This window comes from Pelodiscus sinensis, chromosome 6 (genome assembly GCF_052426305.1).
Source record: "Pelodiscus sinensis isolate ZL-2025 chromosome 6, ASM5242630v1, whole genome shotgun sequence".
NCBI lineage: Eukaryota > Metazoa > Chordata > Testudines > Trionychidae > Pelodiscus > Pelodiscus sinensis.
Window position 1 is genome coordinate 31,588,672 of NC_143057.1, and position 20,248 is coordinate 31,608,919.

Consider the following 20,248-nt stretch of genomic DNA (forward strand, 5'->3'; position numbering starts at 1 on the left):
TTCTGAATTTCAGTTTAAGCAATGCCATCCCAGTTACCTAAACTGCAGGCTCAGATAACTGAACATTCCAAAATTTTGCCTGGAGGCGGGAAAAACAAAAACAAAAAACAAAAACAAAATGAAGAACTTTTAGTTAAGAGAACCTGTACTTTCAGTTCATGTTGGCTGGCCCTTTAGCTGGCCTTTAGCAACTCAATCTAGCAAAAACAAGCTGTCTGAAAAACCTTGTTTTAACAGTATGCAACTTATTTTGTTTAAGGTCCTCAACATGGCTTCTCTCAATGCTGTGTTTAAAATTACCAGAGGATGTTTCTTATAGAACAGTCCTTATCCAAGCACCTCCCTGTAGTGTTGGGCAGTGTAGCAGCCACTCAGCATCAATTTCTCTTTGGGTTTGCACAGATTTAACTCTCCAAGTAGGCCTCTAACTGCTCTACTCTTCTGTGGCCCCTAAAGTCAAAAACAACTATGCAACAACGCAAACTTAAACACTCCTCTTGCTCTCAAACATCTGCTAGGCACTAGGTCTTCGCATTCTTGCCCCTAATCAGCCTTTTCTCTCACTAAGCCCTCCACATCTGTACTTACTTACTTCCTTCCAACTGCAAGGGTGGTTTGGACCTCTTACTTTTGTTTGCTTCCTGCTCCAGGTGTCTTAAGTTTGGTTAATTGGGCCTTTACTGACTAGCTCATTAACCTATCTCTGCCTTGCATAAAGGTGTGCCCTATTACACATCTGTCACATTATTAGCCTAATGTTTACTAGAGGAGAATGTATTTAGGGCACCAATAGAAACTACGGTAATATTTAAGATATTCTTTAAAAACAAACCAAAAAGTATCTCATTGACAAGCCATAAGATGTTTTACTGCTTTTTGTTTCTCCTAAATAGCCACTCAGAATTTTCCCTTTCATGACTTCCCACCACAAAATCCGTTTCTGGGACTATGAATCTGTTTCCTGAGAACCCATCCTAAATACAAAGGAGTATTTCAAGGAGTGTTTAAGTTCAGACAACACTTTTACTTTTGATACTTCCTCAAATTACTTAATGCAAAAGATAGCCAGCAGAGTAAGGACAGTTTATTTGCTTAACAATAAACTGGTAAATTACTCTGGCTTTCATTCATGTTTCAAACTATTTTCTAAAAGACTGTTTAAAGAAAGAAAGCTCCCTTCCTCTAAAGCACCCTTCATCTAAAGAGTATCATTAGTTTTAATTTAATTGTAACTTGGAAGTAGCAGTCAGGACTAGCGATATAAAGGACTAGTCAACAGGATAGTTGACTAGTCACTCGTCCTCTCCCCCCCTCCGCCTCTATCAGATAAGAGGCAGCAAGTAGTGGAAGAGGGGCAGAAGAGGGGGATACTTAAAAGCAGCAGCACTGCACAGAGCTTGGGGCCAGCTGGGGAGTCCCCAGCTGATCCTGGGCTCCAAGCGGTGCTGCTGCTTTGAAATGCTTGGTGGAGCCCAGGATCAACTGCACACTCCCCAACTGACCCCAGGCTCTGCATGGCATTTCAAAGCAGCTTGGAGGCTGGAATCAGCTGGCGACTCCCCAGATGACCCCAGGCTCAGTGCACGCTGCCTACTGGGGCTCTTGGGCATTTCAAAGCAGAAGCGCCCGTGTGCAGCTCGGAGTCAGTGGGACTTCCCGTTGGCCCTGGGTTCCACATGAGGTTCCAACTTTGAAATGCACAAGAGCCCCCACTGGGGCTCTTGTACATTTCAAAAGCGGAATGCAGAAGTGCTTATCGATTAGTCAATGGAAAATCCATCGACTACTTGACTAGTAAATTAATCGCTAGTTAACATCCTTAGTCAGGACCACAGTTCCCTCCAGGGTGCACACTTGCACGGATGTGTAGAAAGAATATAAGTCCCGCCCACCTCCTTAGCAGAGCTGTGCAGCAGTATGCCTACAGTCCTGTACTACTTAGGTCCACTGTCCTACCATTGGAAAAAGATAAGCTGGTGGTAGTGGTGGGCTTGGTGGGGAAGTGAGAGCTGAGCTGGGAAGCTCTCTGGTGTTCCTAGGGCTGGAGAGGGGGGCCATGGCCGTGTGGTGGCTGCCTGGTGTGGCTGGCAGCTGCCCTGTGTGCTAGAGCTGAAGTCAGGGCTGCGGCACGGCTGCTCCTGGGGCTGGAAGTTCCTGATTCCTGCATGTTTAGTTCTCATTCTAATGTTCCTTGTTTCAATATATTGTCTTCCATACTTATGGACTCTTTAAAATATATATATTTATATCTAGGTTTTTTGTTTGTACAGGGACACACTGCACATCCTCATAAATCCTCAATATTGGTGGTACACAAGAAATTTCAACCCGCCCAAAAGAAAATATTAGAGGGAACACTGGTCAGGACACCTTTTTTCTTTTAATTTCTGGAATTAAATGGAATTTCTCAATGGAATTTCTTTCAACTACAGCTTGACTTCAGTACATGTAATATAAACAACTATTCAGGCTCCATGCAAAATTGCAAGCCAGAGGCTAGCTTAATTTCCTCTCTCAACCTGCTATCAATAGAACCATAATGGGTGAAGACTTGCAGCACTTTCCACCAGAGGGAGGGCAACATATTATTCAATATTCCTTTCTGCCGGAAGAATGTTAAATGAGAACTAAATATACAGAAATCAGGAAGGTGCGAGTGCTAGGGGGATCATTGGGGTGAAGCAGGAGCACAGACACATGGAGGGGAGTGCACCAGAGGGCAGAGCAGGTGGGTAGAGGGGCAGCTACAGCTGATCAAAGTGGGGCTTGAGGAGGGGTTGGCCAGGGAGGAAGGGAAGGGCAGGTGTAGGGGCCATAGAGGATGGGGAGGAGTGCAGGTCCCAGGACTGAGAAGGGCAGACGCCAGGACAGCAGAGGAGGGTGAGGGGTGGAGGGGAGCAGCAGGGAAGAAGATGGGGCGAGGGGAGGATGGAAGACATGACAGCAGAGGGGAAAGGGAGAGGTTTATAAGTTGGGTGCCACAGTGGCACACATCCAAACATGCGCACATGACCTCAATATTGGTGCACAAAACAAAACTCATTCTGCTCATGGATGGAAACTCTTAGAGGGAACACTGCCACAGAGCACACCATTTAGTTTGGAATGCAATTTTCTTCCAGCCCTCTGGGCAAATAATCACTTATCTGTCTATTAAATAAATATTCAGCAAGTCTCTGACCTTTGATATAAAAACCTTAGGCATGTAATAAAGAAAGGGGAGAGGAACAAGGACTAATGGAAATCAGCAAAGATTCATCTATAGCGTGTGAGATGGATCGTTCTGCATACAACAGCTTTTGCCTAATTTTGCAGATATCTATCTTATCTCCTATAACACAACTTCTTGGCCACCAACAAAGCTTGGATAAATCAAATCTCCATTAGGATTAGATTAGCCGATAGCCTAAATTGGAACAAATAATGAACATAAGGCAGACACCCCACTGAGGAAATCTCTATTGCCTAATGAAAACCGCTACAAGATCAATCTAAGAGCCCTAGCTACAAAATGGCTACTGGCCGCTGGCTACAAAATAATACCTTAAAATTTCTTCTTATGACTAAATGTAAAAGGAACATCTACAAAGTTCCCACATAACAATAAACCCTTACTCAACCTAATATAAAATAAGGGTGATCTTAGGGAGCCACTGACCCTCTGTGAAGCAGATCAATGGAGGGAAATATGGGGCATTCTGTAGCTGCCAGTGGTTGACAGGTCTAGTTCTGCCCTCATATGGCAAGCAGGCTGAAGTATTTATTGTAGCAGATCTGTGAGAGGTAAGAATGGTATGAATTAAAGACAAAATGTCTTTCTAAATTTAGAATTTACTGGATTGTGTGTATTTTTGGAAGGCCTAAGTGTTACTTTAAAGCAGTTTATTGTTTATAAATTCTAATTAGCAATAAACGGTAGATCTAAAATTTCTGTCCAGTGTTCAGGAGATCATGTTATAATGGAAATGTGTTGGGGTAAAGCTAATTATAAAGTCTGACAATTGTATACATTTATAGATTTCATCTTCTGTAATCCCTTAGGTACTCCAGATGTAGGAAACTTTCTGGTCAAATAAAGGCAAAATTGAATGGAGAAGACAACACAGCTCTCTCCTCTGCTATTCCCCACATGATAAATTGTAAACAGTCAAATCAAAACATCTAGTAAAATGGACCAAATGTCAGATTATTCAATTCCCCAATACCCACCTGAAGTCAAGGTTGCCTTACTGTGCAGCAGGTGCACAAGTGTTATGCAATACCATAATAGGTGTGTGAACAGGAACTGGTTAACCAGTTACCGGTGATGCTTATCAGGCAACCCTAACCGGTTCCCCAGTTGCAGAGGGCTGCTCCAACCTACTATGCCCCCTGCACGGGGCCACCAGCCAGCAGTCCAACCATGAGATTGGCAGCTGGGACTGGGAGCAGGACCTGGAAGCCTGCCCCGTGTGGGCTTGGGGACGGGAATCCCACATAGATTGTGAACCAGTTAAACTTTGGGTTAATTTAACATTTAAGTGGTTAACTGATTGATCGGGATTTTATATCACTACAGAATACAGTAGTTAGAATAGTCAAGAAATCATTAGCAGTGTCTACGCATGAGCCTTTCCTACTAATAAATGCATAACTCACTCCCATGTGTGCCCTGTTGCAATCCAATTGCACTTTTCAGGTGACAAGAGCACTCCTAGGATGAAATGAAACTGGGTGAATCTGAATGGAGCCTAAGCTGACATTATGTACACCTTCCTCTAACCTCTGAATGTGCAAACTCTGCTAGATTCTCTTAAACTGCCTAGATTTACACTCATCTAGCAATGGCTTTAACTTACATCCTCTTTGCACACCAGTTCTGATTTGGCTCTGCTCTTTAGCTTCATGCCTCATAATGCAGATTAGGGGTTTGTCTAAATGAAGTTTACTGAAAACTTTGATGTGCACTAGTCCGCCATAGACTGACTGTGTGCATGGACAGTGCTAACACATACTGTTTGTTAGAGTGCTTTGATCTAGTCCTCTGAAACACATCAGCAGGATCCACATGGATAGTAAGTGCACAGCACACGAGCTTTGGGATAGATTCACACACTAGCTTGCTGTGAACTAAGTGTTCTTGTAAACAAACTCTAGCTAAAAGCATCCATGTTTGGATGGAGGCCATGTAGGTCAGCAGTGTCTGCCATGTACCTACCTCGTGATTGTACACCACGATCTCTCTTTCCGCTATGCACTCTCACTAATTGGTTAGCTTTAGAATATATGCTCACATTTGAATATATGCTCACATTTGCAGTGTCCATTGCTGCTCTCTTCAGTCACAGTGATATACAATTGTAATACCTTAATAGATCACAGCCTTCTTACTCAAGTACACAGTATTTGTGTATGTACAAATTGCTGACTAAAAAGATATACATTTATCATCCCTTTCTGGAAATTCTAGTTGAGAAACAAATGCTAAAAGTCTCTTACATGGTTATGGAAACACTTTCTGCAGATTAAACATCAACTCCCTACCGCCGCAGACAAATAACCTACTGAAAAGCTCTATTCACAAAGGATTATTAGGTGTCAGCACAGGATGATAGGGAAGCCTCAACAGAACCAGAAGTTTGGTGTGAATAATCAGCTAAGTTTGGATTCTTGAGCCAAGATTCTCTTGCCTGCAAATCTTGCAGTTAGGTTCTTTTGGAAGTTTTCTGCTCTCACTGAAACCAGGAAATGCACAGACATGTGGGAATGAAAGAAGTGTGAGAACTTTTCCCTTGTTTTCTGGATTTCTAATAAAGGTCAGCATGTTTTTGGTTCTTATTTTTTCCCAGCTCAGAATGCAGTAATCCATGCTTGTTAGACAACATGAAAAAGCATCTGTATCACTGAAACTTTACAATTGCATGTGAGAGACGAAGATCTAGCTCTGTATCAAAAGAATATTTGCAACACAGAGAACAACACTAATTCCAGATGTAGCAATAGTGCCTGGCTCCAGCAACTGAACTTCATAAGAGTAAATGACCTTAACTATTACAAATCGATTTGTGCAACTTTCAGTCTACAGACACATTACTCTAACTCCAACTCTCCAAATTTATCATTTTTATTGACAAATCCTACCTCCATGCCCACCCCTTGCCAAACCAACAAATAGCAGCTGTCAGAAAGGAAAAATGTGACATACCCTGAGCCACTGTTTCTCTGTGAGAGCATCGCTGTAGTCCACATCCCTGCGCTGACGAGACCCTCTCCCAAATATTTTTTCTTCTTCTTCCTCACATGTGAGCCTCTCTACTTCAGCATCGTCTTTAATAATCCAAGAGGGAAGCTCATCCTCCTCCATCAAGCGAGGCTTGCGCTTAGGATTTCGGGCATCTTCTCTGCGGCGATCCATGTCCATACGCTGCAAGGGCAGTCAATATAGTAATTAACACCATGAAGGGAAACTGGGCATTTAATACTGTATGAAATTTTACATAATGTTCTTTTAAAATCAGACTGACTACATTTTCTCCCCAATTCTCCACACTGCTAGGCTGTGTCTACACATTGGCACCCCTTTCCGGAAAAGGGATGCTAATGAGACCAGTCGGAATTGCAAATGCCGCAGGGGATTTAAATATCCCCCGTGGCATTTGCATGAACATGGCTGCTGCTTTTTTCCGGCTCGGGGTTTTGCCGGAGAAAAGCGCCAGTCTAGACGGGATCTTGAGGAAAATAAGCCCTTTTCCGGAAGATCACTTATTCCTACTTGAAAGTAGTATTCCTACATGTTCATGCAAATGTTGCGGGGGACATTTAAATCCCCCGTGGCATTTGCAATTCCGACTGGTCTCATTAGCATCTGTTTTCCGGAAAGGGGTGCCAATGTAGACACAGCCCTATAGTGTACTATTAAGGAGGAATAATTGTTCATGACAACTGATCATGAATCTTCTAATCAGGTTTGTTATTATACAGTGGCTTCTATTTCTGAGGTACTGAGAGCCCACAGTTCTCATTGAAGTAATCGGAGGAGCAGATATTTAGCACCCATAAAAACCAGGCCATGGTGGTAGTGGGATAGTTACTGTTTAAAATGCTTCTCTTCTTTTGCATATATTTTCCAATCTTATCACGGATATAAGTGACTTACAAACACTAGAATTATTTGATAACAACTGTTTGAGATGTTATTCTTACTTTACTGAAGGGGAAAACTTTGTTGAAAGCCGCAATAGGTGAAATTAGAATAAACAAGTTCTTATACCTCAGTCTTACTCAGAGTACACCTTGTCTTTTTGTTATCAGAGCTAGAATGCTAGCCACTTGTAGCATCAACGACAAATTTAAATACCTAAAACCTATCGGATTATGCTACTAAAAAGTTTGTGTTGCAACGCTATTTTTTTTATGACTTAAAAGAAACGACTGGATTATTTTCATACTTGCCAAACAATTATTCCATAAAGTGGAGTAGACATTACACCTGAGATTTTCAAAGTTGCATATGGGATTTGAAGTCCCAATTCCTGTAAACTAAGTAGGTGACCATTAGGTGGTTGAAAAAGTTTGGACTTCATATTTTGAAAAACCAATTAACAAAAAGCTAAAAATGGCCAAAATGTAACACTGAAAAACAGTTATAGCTGTGGTCAGATTAGTTACAAGCCTTTTTACTCATAAACAATCCATTTTTACTCCTGTTGTGGCTATGCACTATCATATATCTAGTGCAAATTGAAGAGCCTCATCCTTTCACACCTCTGGGATAACCAAAGCACAAGCGGTCATGCTGTTGTCTTGAACCACCTACATTGCATTGATTTTAGATATAACTCTGCTTTACACAGACTTTTCTATTCCTCTTTTGAAATGCAACAATTTCTGTATTAAAGAACTGGCAACTTAGAACTGGTTTCAATTCTTAGCAGGTCTGGTAATGAATGTACAGTTATAATGAGAGAAAAGGCCTCAAACAGGCTTGTTTTGATTGCTTAGTAGCAAGGATTAGTAAAGTACACTATTCCCAAAAGTTGCATACATCAGCATCCTTTAAATAATTAATTTTTACCCTTGTAGAAGTGTTTGATTTGCTATTTGCAAGACATGGATTGAAAGGCTAAGTTAAAATACATATTAATTATGCTCCTTTCCTGAGGGAAAATGTGAGAGGCAAAAAGTTAAGCCACTCTCAATGAGCCTGACTACAAAAGACTGCAAAGGGGGATTCTGTTTCCCACAAAACTACTCAGAAATGGCATTGTATTACCGGGACACCTATGGTCAAATCTTCCAATATGTCAGTGACAGACAGATAAAACAATTAACTGTTCTACCATGGTTTACTATAACTCTGGTACTATACAGAGGTTATACAGATGCACCCACTGCCACCTGAATGATGCCTGAAACTAACGTAGTGATTCAGGCACCTATACTGAAAATACTTCCATGTAACTAAAGTTAAGTATGCACTTGTTTGCATGATCAAAGTCTAAAACCATCAGCTTAAAAAAACACCTTATACCGCTCACCTATACAATAGGCAGTCTATTCCTTTTATATTACAACTGTGTTGGTCCTAAAAGTGAGCAACACGGAGTATGTCTACACTTGAACCCTAATTCGAACTAGGGATGCAAATGTAGGCATTCGAAAGAGTCAATGAAACGGGGATTTAAATATCCTGTACTTCATTAGCATGATCTCGCCAGCACGTTACTCAGATCAACAGCTGTTTCGAAAGTGAAAGTGCATACCGGGACGCATTAGTTCTAACCAAACTAACGTTCAAACTAACGTTACTCAAAAAATGAGGAGGAGTTTGGTTCAAATTATTGCGTCCCGGCGCACACTTTCACTTTCAACACAGCTGTTGATCGGAGTAATGCACCGGTGTGATCATGCTAATGAAGCGCGGGATATTTAAATCCCTGCTTCATTGACTCTTTTGATGGCCTACATTTGCATCCCTAGATTGAATTAGGGTGCAAGTACAGACATACCCACAGGGAATAGTTCTCATCTGGAATGAACAACTACGTATTTTTAGCATAAGGAAACAATACACTGATACTGTAGTTTTGAGAAGGAAAATTAATTAAAGTAACACAACTAAAGTATCAACTCAAACTTTTTGGGTCCTTTTCAAAGGTTGATTTTAGATTAGGTGTTACTTAAATTTAAAAATAGTTCTAGACATGGCTTTATATATACTTCAACTAAAAACAAATTTATATTTTCCCTTATTTTGTTTAGATTTGTTGCAACACACTAATAAACATTTCAGTAGCACACCTCTCAACTGAAAATTATTTTCCTCTTCTTGCTAGTGGTGCAACCAGAAAATATAGGTGCTATCACCTGCAGCAAGTGAGAAGAAAAGTCAGTAATAGATGAGGTTTAGGGATTGCTCACAATATTCACAACTGCTAATTATCACTACGCATATAGCAAAAGAGAGGGAAAACACATAATGCTTTCTTTGTTGATTCAGGGGACAGATGTGCTTGAAAGTATTTAAAGTGGTCAGAGTTACTCCAGCTTAGGTAAAAAACTTACACTCCCCTCTGTGTCATTTCTCCTCCATAAATTCAAGGTAGGTTTTGACCAGGTTTAGGAACAGTTGTGGTGTGTGGATGAGAAAGGAGACAGAGGAAAAAGAAGTGAAGGATGATAGTTATTTTGAATGTTAAATAACTGGAAAGAACGGAACGTGACCCTGGATAAGCGCTTATTGATAGTAACCTGAAAGGTAGAGAATGTAGAGTTTTTAGTTTCACAGATATTTGTCTTGCATGCTGGACAGAACTCCAATGAGTACTGCATGAGTGGATACATTTATTTATTGAAACGGTACACCCACAAAAGCAACAGGACTTTGGCATTATCTTTTTTTTAAATAAAAAAGATTTCTGTCTGATGTCTGATGCTGGCCATAAACTCCAGGTTATGAACCACTGCCTAGGCAATTTCTTTAATATCTAATTCCACATTGGAAAAGAAACTTGACAAAATGCTGGAATTTCTTTTTATTATGCACAAGTCACCTTTAAGTACCTTTGGCAGAATTATAAGTAATGACCTAAAAGCAAGAAAGAATTTCAATTTATTACTACCTTTCAAACATGAGGCAACCATTTTCCTTGACATCTGGCTATAAATCTTACACTGAACACTGAAAGAGGATTAAGTGCAGTACTTCTTGACTTGGCGCTACTGACTAGGAGATCCAGGTGGTGTGGGAAAGCTTATAGTAAATCTCAAAAGACCCAAGAGGTGGGTCTGTTCAGAATTCAGCTTCTGGGCATGCAATGCTGCATGTGTGCAATACAGTGTTGAAAAGATTCGAAAAGAATATAATTATGTGATAAAAAGAGGAAAGTCACTCCATTGATTATCGTACCATATCGAAATAATAATACAGACTTGGTACAGTGAGTGTATCCTATGGAGAAGTATTTCTGAGTAAGGAAAGGTTTTCTGTGTCTGCAGAAATGGTGTGGAGACAGGAAGAATTTAGGCATCCTGATTATCTCAGATACAGATACAGTACCTTGTTTTCTACTGCTATAGACTTGGCTATTTTAAGAGACTATGATGTAAACCTATTCACTATTCTTCATTAATAATAGTTCAAAAGAATATTTTCAACATGAAGGCCTGATACTGGGATGTTGTAATGTGGCTAGTCACAGATGCGCTGTAGTGTAATTGATAAGAGAACCACATAAGGGCAGTAGACTCATTTGGTTTGCTAACCAGCTTCTACACCCTTCTGCATCACTGCCAGCACAGGAAGCAAGGCCAGGAAAATAATGTGGCTACAGTTTCTTCACATCTCACTGATCACTAGCTGTCATATCAGCCCCTTCAGGTTCTTTGGAGATATGCTGTGGTGCGCTGGCCAGACACACAATTAGTCCTAATCAGAGAAGCAAAAGCCACTTTTGCATATCCTTTCCTGAGCAGTTTTGCATGCTCTTCAGCTGCATGTGAGGATTTTGGGTAAAGAACAGTTGTTATCTGAAAATCCAGTGTACGAATGGTGTCTTCTTGCTAAATCAATCAACTCCCATCTGTTTTCAGTTTGCTCACTTTCATGACTTAAATACATTACTACCTTCTATATCTCTTAGCTCAGCTGAGACAGGCAGCTAAATTCTATTCCTTCTTATGTATCAATTTAATAGTATGTTAAATTCCACTTACAACCTGGGCAACCTCACTGAAGGGAACAGGAATGCACAGGTATCAGTGAAAGAATAATCTTTATTATTGGTGATGATGCGTGATAATCAAACTCCCCAACTCCACTGAGATCCCAAGGCAGAGTGTATAGGGCTGGCAGATACAAACAAAAAAACTTTTTACTTGTTAACAGAGAACACCTGGTCTTGAAATTTCAGAGAAAGCAAATACAGAACCCTTATTGCCAATGCTAATATAAGCATAACTTTCAGACTAGAACTGCATATCAATGTCTGTCTACAGTAACTTACTTTATTAACTATTAAAATATTTCTTATTCACTAACACTTGCCTTAGCTACTTTTATATCCTGTGGTTTGGAAGGATGTGTTAACTTCATTTCTAGACTTTTTAGTGTCAGCTCCTTACTCTCCTTCAGAGCAGATAAAAATTGATCATTTTTTTAAAAAGGGGATTTGATTGTTATTATTGAAATAATAATTTATTCTAATTTAAATAACAAAACCAAAAAAGTTAAGTTTTTCTTTTTTTAAATTAACTTGTTTAAATGAAATCAGAATTCAATACAAAATATGTTGATCTAATCTTATAACTTAAAACATTTAAAGAAAAAAACATATGCTAAATTAATGAGCCTCTATCAAAATCTTTGAGTAGAAATTGTTCTTTTCTACATAAAAATAAATATGGGGAACAAACTGAACTTTTGAGGTACAGCTTTTTTGGCACAGTAACTCATATAAGGTACATCTAGACTGCGGCGCTATTTTGGGATACTGGAAATATCCCAAAATAGCTATTCCGTGTTTTTTGAACCAGCCCATTATTTTGAAATATATTTCAAAATAATGAGCTTGCTATTCCAAAATCCCTGTAACCCTCATTCCACGAGGGTTAAGGGACATTTTAGAATAGCAATTTATTTTGAAATTTGGCACTGTGTAGATAGTGCCAAATTTTGAAATAAGCTATTTCAAAATTAGATCGAAATAAGATATGCAATTTGCGTAGCTGAAGTTGCGTGTATTATTTCAAGCTATGAGTACAGTGTAAGTGCACCCATGCAGTATTAAAGGCTTGTATTGTTTAATAAAAATAAATATTGTATACCACCAATGTCAACAGCATTCCACAGCAGACAATGGTGAGTCAATTTATGTGCCTCACAAGCATACATACATTTATGAACCATTAACATAAGAACATAAGAACGGCCGTACTCGGTCAGACCAAAGGTCCATCTAGCCCAGTATCCTGTCTGCTGACAGTGGCCAGCACCAGGTGCCCCTGAGAAGGTGGACCGAAGACAATGAACAAGCGATTGGTCTCCTGCCATCCTGACAAACAGAGGCCAAGGATACCATTTTATCCCCTGGCTAATAGCCTTTTATGGACCTAACCTCCATGAAATTATCTAGCTTCTCTTTAAATTCTATTATAGTCCTAGACTTCACAGCCTCCTCTGGCAAGGAGTTCCACAAGTTGACAACACGCTGTGTGAAGAAGAACTTTCTTTTATTAGTTTTAAACCTGCTAACCATTAATTTCATTTGGTGTCCTCTAGTTCTTCTATTTAGGGAACTAATAAATAACTTTTCTTTATCCGCCCTCTCCACACCACTCATGATTTTATAGACCTCTATCATATTCCCCCTCAGTCTCCTCTTTTCTAAACTGAAAAGTCCCAGTCGCTTTAACCTCTCCTCATATGGGACCCGTTCCAAACCCCTAATCATGTTAGTTGCCCTTTTCTGAACCCTTTCCAAGGCCAAAATATCTTTTTTGAGGTGAGGAAACCATATCTGTACACAGTACAGGCAGTCCCCGACTTACGTGGATCCGACTTATGTCGGATCCGCACTTATGAACGGGGCTTTTCTCGCCCTGGAGCTCATGGTCACCACCCATGTCCTCCGGTGCGAGAAAAGCTTCTCCCGGTCTCCCTGGTCTGCTGGGGGGGTCCAGCAAAGCCGTGCAGTGTTTTGAATGAGAGCCAGAGAGCTGAGCAAATGTAGTGTAGGACTGACGTGAGGAAGAACTTCCTCATTGTAACTATCCTTCAATAATCGGTCTTCCAAAAATTGGAAGATGTGGATTCCTTTCTGCCTGATCTGACCATGTTTCTATTCCTGGGGTTCTTACCAAACGCAAGGACGAATGGAAGCACCATATACTGACAATAGTACACTGTTATGATGAGTCAAAGAAATTTTTGTGGCCCAGGAAAATCACCACATGAAAGTAGGCATCCTGGAAGTCCAGAGCAGCAAACCAGTCATTCAGGGACCACACAGGGAGAACAGTCAATAGAGTAACCATTCAGAACCTCTGGTATGTCATATTTGTTGAGACCGAAAAGGTTGATGTGGGTCGTATTCTTTCCTGGGATTTGGGTACCAGAAATTACTGGAAACAGAAGTGGCCCTGGTTTTTTTGGTGGAACCTCCTCCTGTACTCCAAAAGCCAGTAGAAAGAAACCTGCTCCTGGAGCAGTACATTGTGAGAAGAGTCCCTGAAAAAGGAATAGTGAGGAAGAGTGAAGGGAGCGATGAAAAAAGAATTGGATGGCATAGCATGATCTTACGTAGCTTAGGACGCAGCTGTGCGTGGTGAGTGAGCCCCAAGCATTTGAAAGCACATTGCCTGTGCCCAAATGGAGTAGATGGGGAGAAAGTAGCAAGAACTGGAATACTACTCTGGATCAAGGAGTCAAAATGGCATTGGGAGAGTGCATGGACTGTCTGAACCCTGGACCAAACTGTCTTGCTCTAGAAGATCAATGCTCTTTTCTGAGGGAGTTGCATTATCTCAGGGGAGAGAGAGGCTGCTCAAATATGTGCTGCAAACAATACTATAACTGCTGTTGACTACCATAATGGTGACTCTGCACCACCAGCATGTATAGGATTGAATGGTAGCCTTTGAGTCCTTGAAGGAGTGCAGTCTTGTCCATCTTTCCCATTACAATGCTTGTCTATCAAAAGGCAAATCCTCTATAGCCTGCTGCACATTAGGAGGAATGACTGAATTTTTCAGCCAGGAAACCATTCTCATGGTCACCACCCAGGCCATCACTCTGGCCAAAGTACACGTGACATCAAGCATGGACTGTAGGGAAGTCTTGGACACCAAGCAAATGGTAATATATACCCAAAATTCCTCTCTGTGTTTCGGGCAGCTGGTCTGGAAACAGAGAGCCATCCAGTTCTTAAAGTCATACTTGGACAGCAATGCCTGCTGGTTAGCTATCTGCATTTGTAAGGAAAAGGAGGTATAAACCTTATTGCCCATCAGGTCCATTTGTTTAGAGTCCTTATCTTTTAATGGACTTCACACTGCCCTGCCAGGTCTGCTACAACCAGGGAATTTGGGGCTGGATGGGAGTAGCACTGGAATACATCTCTGCACTGGAGTGGAGTAGCAGTTTTCGAAGTAATTTTCTGCCAGTGTAACAAAGCTGGCGTTCTCTGAAGGACTTTATTAGGCTCAAGGAGTGCATCATTAATAGGGCATCTCTGCCGGGGGCAGATAGATAAGAACATAAGATGCAGGATATCTAATAATATATGTGTTCTTTTGCAGGAATTCTGCTTGAATGCCCATGGAAGCAGCCACATAATGGGAAAAGGCCTGGTATGCTTTGAAATCCTCCAGTACCAAAGAGGAGGAGGAGCTAGTCATTATTGAATCATCTGGGAACAAGAAGTAATGCTCACTGGTGCTTTCAGGTAACGTTCAGTAGAACACAGCAGGGCTGCGGTTGCAGTTTATTAGCAAAATGGTACATTGCCGCACAAGCGAAATGTTGCCTCTGCCATCTGAAGTTTGGTACAAGTGATGATTCACACTTGTGTACAGGCTGAGCTTGAAGGCACATTCTTGATCCCCGAGAGGTCTACCCCAGGGACTGTCTCTCAAGCTACTCCATTCCTTCCCAGCTTTCTGGGTATGTTGGGCAACTATTCCACCTTCACACTTCCCCCTTTTGGGTATGTGCTCCAGGGGTTATATGCACACGGGGTCTGGGATTCTGCCAGGCCCTTGCATGTGACCGTGTGAAAGCTCCTTCAGCAAACTCTGATTAGGATGCTCACAAACTGGCCAATCCAATCAGTGTGCTTATGCAGAACTTCTTAGCAATTCTCCTAGTAGTGCTGCTTCCCTGCTACTAACAATGATGGAAGTGCTAAAGCAGACCAGATGCTGGCATTTGGATCTCTGTATCATCTAGTCCTGCTTAAAGAATTGCTATACTTTCTCTGTGAAGACAAGCCAAACTGATCCTATGATGATCCTAACTAATGACTACCACCATAAGCCTCTAATATACCATTAGTTAAACTATTGTGTTTTCCCCTGCTAGCAACCTGGTATAGAACAACAGAAGAAGAGTCATTTAAAAATGGAACACAGTCTCAAAAAATCAGAGCCAGAAATACTGACCGACTGATATGCACTTAATTCTTCCAAGCTAACTCTGAATCCTCTTGCCCCTATTGTGTATGATTTAGAATACAGTGGACATTACTGCATTACCACTTTACCATTCTTCAGGACTTACCCCTTTGTAGTCATCCAGCGAAGCTGCTCCATTTTCCATGGAGATTACATTCTCAATCAACTAGGGAGCAAAAATCAGTACATGCTCCTCCCTCTCCCACAACACCATTCTATAGTTTAAACGCCAAAAGAGTAGCAGCTCTAGCAACAAAGTGTTTACAGGAAGAGATTATGGAAAAAGCTATACCATTAATCACGATAGTGCCCTTACCATGAAGAGATCAAACTCCTCTTCACGTCGCGCAATCATCTGATTCAGAGTCTCGTCATCAGGAACTTCATCTTCTTCCTAGTGACAGAGAGAAAAAGATATATGGACATGCAAAGCAGTGGCTTATCTGACGCAACAGTTCCTACCAGGTCAGTGCTGCCGTGACCTTCTTTCTCCCCAAGGATGACACATGTGAAACACTCAAATGAAAGCTAAAACTGAGAGCCTCTAGCTGATTGGCGACTCTGAGGCTTGAGCTGATCAAAAATGCAATTGGGCCTTATTACCGCCTTCATAAGCAAAGTATGAAGAGATGAGCAAATGTGCAACCAGGAAATTTTGGTTTGTGGTTTTCCTGGGTCACAAGCACAGCTTGTTGTTAGCTCATTTTTTCACTTAATGAATACATTTCCTTTTGCTAAAATATAGAATTCTCTTCCTGGAAATCCCGCCCCCTCAAAATGCCACTTCTCTCCCACGCTCTCTTTGCACATTATCAAGGGTGAAGGAGGAGAATTCTAATATAACAGTATTGCTAATCACAGCAAAAGGAATTGGCCAAGCTTTATTTCTCTGACCCAATGCTACAGCATAAGCTGTAACCTAAAGTTTTGCCTTCTGCTACTTGACAAAGAAGTTCCTTAATACACACATACAAAACCCAAACTCCGTTCACTGGCAAAATAAATCTAGAATCCAGCATTCCATTCAAAATGTATTATTTATGTACAGTCACAACACCTACTTTCGCATGATCAGTGCTCAATTCCCACTCGAAATATATTTATTATTGTGAAAGGCATTGATATTTTAAGTCCGCTTACTGGATGACAAGTCTGCACATCAGAACTAGCAACTTTAATAGCAGTCTCAGAGGAGAAGACACAGACTGAACAGACCTGGAGCCCAGTTTACCTTTTTACAGGTGAATGGCTCCTCAGAGTCAGACTGGAAGAACATTTGCAGAGAACTATGAAGGAAGCGTCCACTGCCCCAGCCCATGCTATATCTGTTCTCCAGAGAAAGGGTGTCATTCCCAAGAGCTGTCAACATACTAGCTTTCAAAAGTAACGTTTAAAAACTGATTGCACTAGACATCTGGGATCAAGCTTGGGTTATGATTTACACCCCGGGTCAGGAGCCACTGACCCACAGAAAAATCAGTTGCTAGTTCTGCACACAAGTGAGAAACAAAAAAATTAAAAAAATCCTCACTGATATGGCCCCCAACTGCAGAGAAAGACATTCCCCACATCTCCTCACATATACCAGAGCCTATTGGGACCCAGGCTAGTCGATTTTGTGCGCTCCAGCCCCGTGGGAGGATGGGGGGGGGGGGTTTGAAGTGCCAGTACAAGCTCCCTGATGCTTGGGGGGGATGTGTGTGGAGAGAGCCCTAAGACAAGCCCTGGGGGGGGGGGGGGGGGAAAGAGACAAGATCCAAGCAAGCCAGGGGCTGCATCCAGCCCTCAGACTTTAGGTTCCCCACCTCGGACTTACAAATATCAGTTTACATGGTTAATGAGATACATAGCATACATAACCTTCATTGTCCCAGATTTGGGTGAGTTTCTGAAGCATCAATGAATAAGTGTCCTCGGAGATGCCACCCATGAAGGGGTATAGGGCAAGATAAGAGACGTTTGAAAGTTTAAAAAAAAGTTCACAAAACACGTAACAAAAAACCCAACCATGCATACAAAGCAAGCGCTATATTAAGCGAACTATAAAGTTGCATGGTTTTACACTCAAAAATCAAAACAGACCAGACAAACCATAATTCTGCTTCCATGTTTCTACGTTACAATAATTTTGAATTCTACAATGACGTATTATTTTTCAAAGTTTTGTTTAATTTTATTGTAGTTCCTCTCTCATCCCCTGTGACCACAGATATACAGAACTATAAGATGCATTGGGTATATTCTGTGTATGACAGAAAGAGAATCCATTAAAGTAATTTACAAAGGAATTATACAGTAAATGGTACTTACATGACATATGCTACATTTGATGGAAGTTTTCCAAAGATAAGATTTTCAATGCTGTTTCTAAGAATTCCCAGACTACATCTTAGCTAGGCCCTAGTCCTGCCAACACTTCGGCACATGTGCAATTTTATGCATGGGAGGAGTGTCACTGAGTTCAATATATTTCAGACTGTGGAAGAAGTTGTATGAATATATGTAGTAAATTTTGAAAAACAGTGTGTGATCATATAATTCAAGCCCATATTGAAATGAATATGCAGAAGTGGCAGAGTTTAAGTATTTCTTGTCTTTGGAGTGTTTAACGATATAACCTTATGTTCATTTGATATATTTTTAAGGTAGCACAATGGGCCTGGGCATGGGCATGGTTAAAATTTGATGAAAACAGTTAAGACCAGAATTTTAAAGGATTATTATACACTGACTGAGAAATGTAGAAAATTTAAATTTAAAGCTTGCTATGATTTATGACAAGGTATTTACTTTGGAAGTCTGAGGTATGTACCCACAGGGAAACATTCAGTACAGTACTAAAAAGAGAAAAGTTAAAGTTGATGTCTAACTCAAATGTTATTTTCTAAATCTGTGGTTTCAATCTGGTTTTTTTTTTCCCCATTTGTGAACCTCTAAAGAAATTGAGGAAGTGCAGACGCCTTTGGAAAATCAACCTGTGATCCGCAGATCCATGCCTCAGAGTCTTAGACTGAAAACTGACTCAACGTAATTAAACTATAAATATTGTACATTTGGCATAGCATTTAAGGCAGCGTGAGAAAGGGCACTATGCTATGGTCTTCTATGGTAACACCACCACTTCTAGGTTTTGACCTGTAGGTGGAGGTATTCACATACTTTTGATTGATTTGAATAATTGAACATATTTTCTGGGATCTGAAACTTTATTTTCATAGTCACCTTTGACAGACACTTTAGAGATGGTCCGCAGACCCCCACGATTTGTTGACTACAGGTTGAAAACCACTTTAAGTACCTATACAACTGCTACTGTTAAGTATTGGACTGTAGTTTGGGTTCTTATTAAAACATCTGTTACCTGTATATTTTCCAGATAATACTGTAACAGTGTGGAAGGACAGCAACCAGAGCATGCCTTTTTGAAGCACAGCATACCAACCTCAGTCCCTTTTGCTTTTCCCAATAACTTGTTTACACCCAAAAGTACTTAAACTAGTATTTCCCTTCCTGGGCTCTCTTTGGCTATGTCTACACTACAGATTTTTTTTTGGAAAAACGGCCATTTTTCAGAAAAATCTTCACTTGCGTCCACACTGCAATCACATTCTTTCAAGAGAAAAAAAATCAAACAGAGGGGTTTATCTGACATTGGTAAACCTATTTCTATGAGAAAGAAGCCTTTTTCCTAAAGAGCTCTTTCCGAAAAAGGCACGTGTGGACGGGGAAGAGGGAGTTCTTTTGAAAGAAGAGGAAAGAGGAAAAAGCACAGGTGTCCTGATGGCCACTCTATTCACAGTAATCACAGCTTAAATGTGAGATAGCGTCCATGCAGTGTGAACGCTATCTTTCGAAAAAGCAGATCACTTTTTCGATATGGCTTGGCAATGTGGACGCTCTCTTTCAGAAGTAATTTTTTTGGAAGATCTCTTTCAGAAAAACTTCTTCTGAAAGAAGCCTGCAATCTAGATGTAGCCTTTCACTGAGGCGTCCCATGTTCTCAGGCATGGGGTGTATCTCCTCCTCCTATTGGGCGGCATACACATTCCAAGTGTCCGGAGGGTTGTGTGCAAAACTTTCATTGAGTGGAGTACTTCATCAGTTTTGGCCACGAAAAGCTAAGCCCTGTCAAGGGGCAAGTCCTCCAACTTTGGTTTGCAGTTCCCTGCGAACACCGGATGACTGCAGTCAAGAAGTTCGGCACATAATGATCACCATTGTGGTTCATAGGGCCACCATATCTGTTATGTTTCTCAAAACTTGGCGTGCCATGCAGGCATTGGACTGGCCCTCTTCCAGGATGGACTGCAGTCATGGCCCCTTTTTGTTCTGGGAGGTCACTGAGCAGCTTCTGAAGCCTGGTGTAATTAGAGTAGTCGTAATTAGCTAGGGGGGCAGTGTAATTAGAGATTCTAAACTGAAGCGTAGCTGATGAATAGACTTTCCTCCTTTCCTTTTGTTTTCCTTGTCCTGAGGTGTTGATTTGAACTGTGGTGATCTATATCGGTGATGGACAGAATCTAGAACCAAAGAATTTGGCTGGAGGTGAGAGAAAAAAAAATCCACGCCTTTAGCTGGGACAGAGTATTTTCTATCAGCT

At 41.0% G+C, this 20,248-nt stretch overlaps 1 protein-coding gene across 5 annotated transcripts in view; it reads right to left on the reverse strand.

The window, feature by feature from the left end:
* SMARCA2 (SWI/SNF related BAF chromatin remodeling complex subunit ATPase 2) overlaps nucleotides 1–20,248 on the reverse strand; it is a 190,342-nt gene that overhangs the window by 56,621 nt on the left and 113,473 nt on the right. For all 5 annotated transcript variants that reach the window (XM_025188130.3, XM_075931662.2, XM_075931661.2 and 2 more), the window contains 2 exons: nucleotides 15,965–16,042; nucleotides 6,185–6,403 (listed from right to left, as the gene is read on the reverse strand). In XM_025188130.3, coding sequence (XP_025043915.2) covers nucleotides 6,185–6,403; nucleotides 15,965–16,042 — 297 coding nt within the window. The remainder of the gene's footprint in view (nucleotides 1–6,184; nucleotides 6,404–15,964; nucleotides 16,043–20,248) is intronic.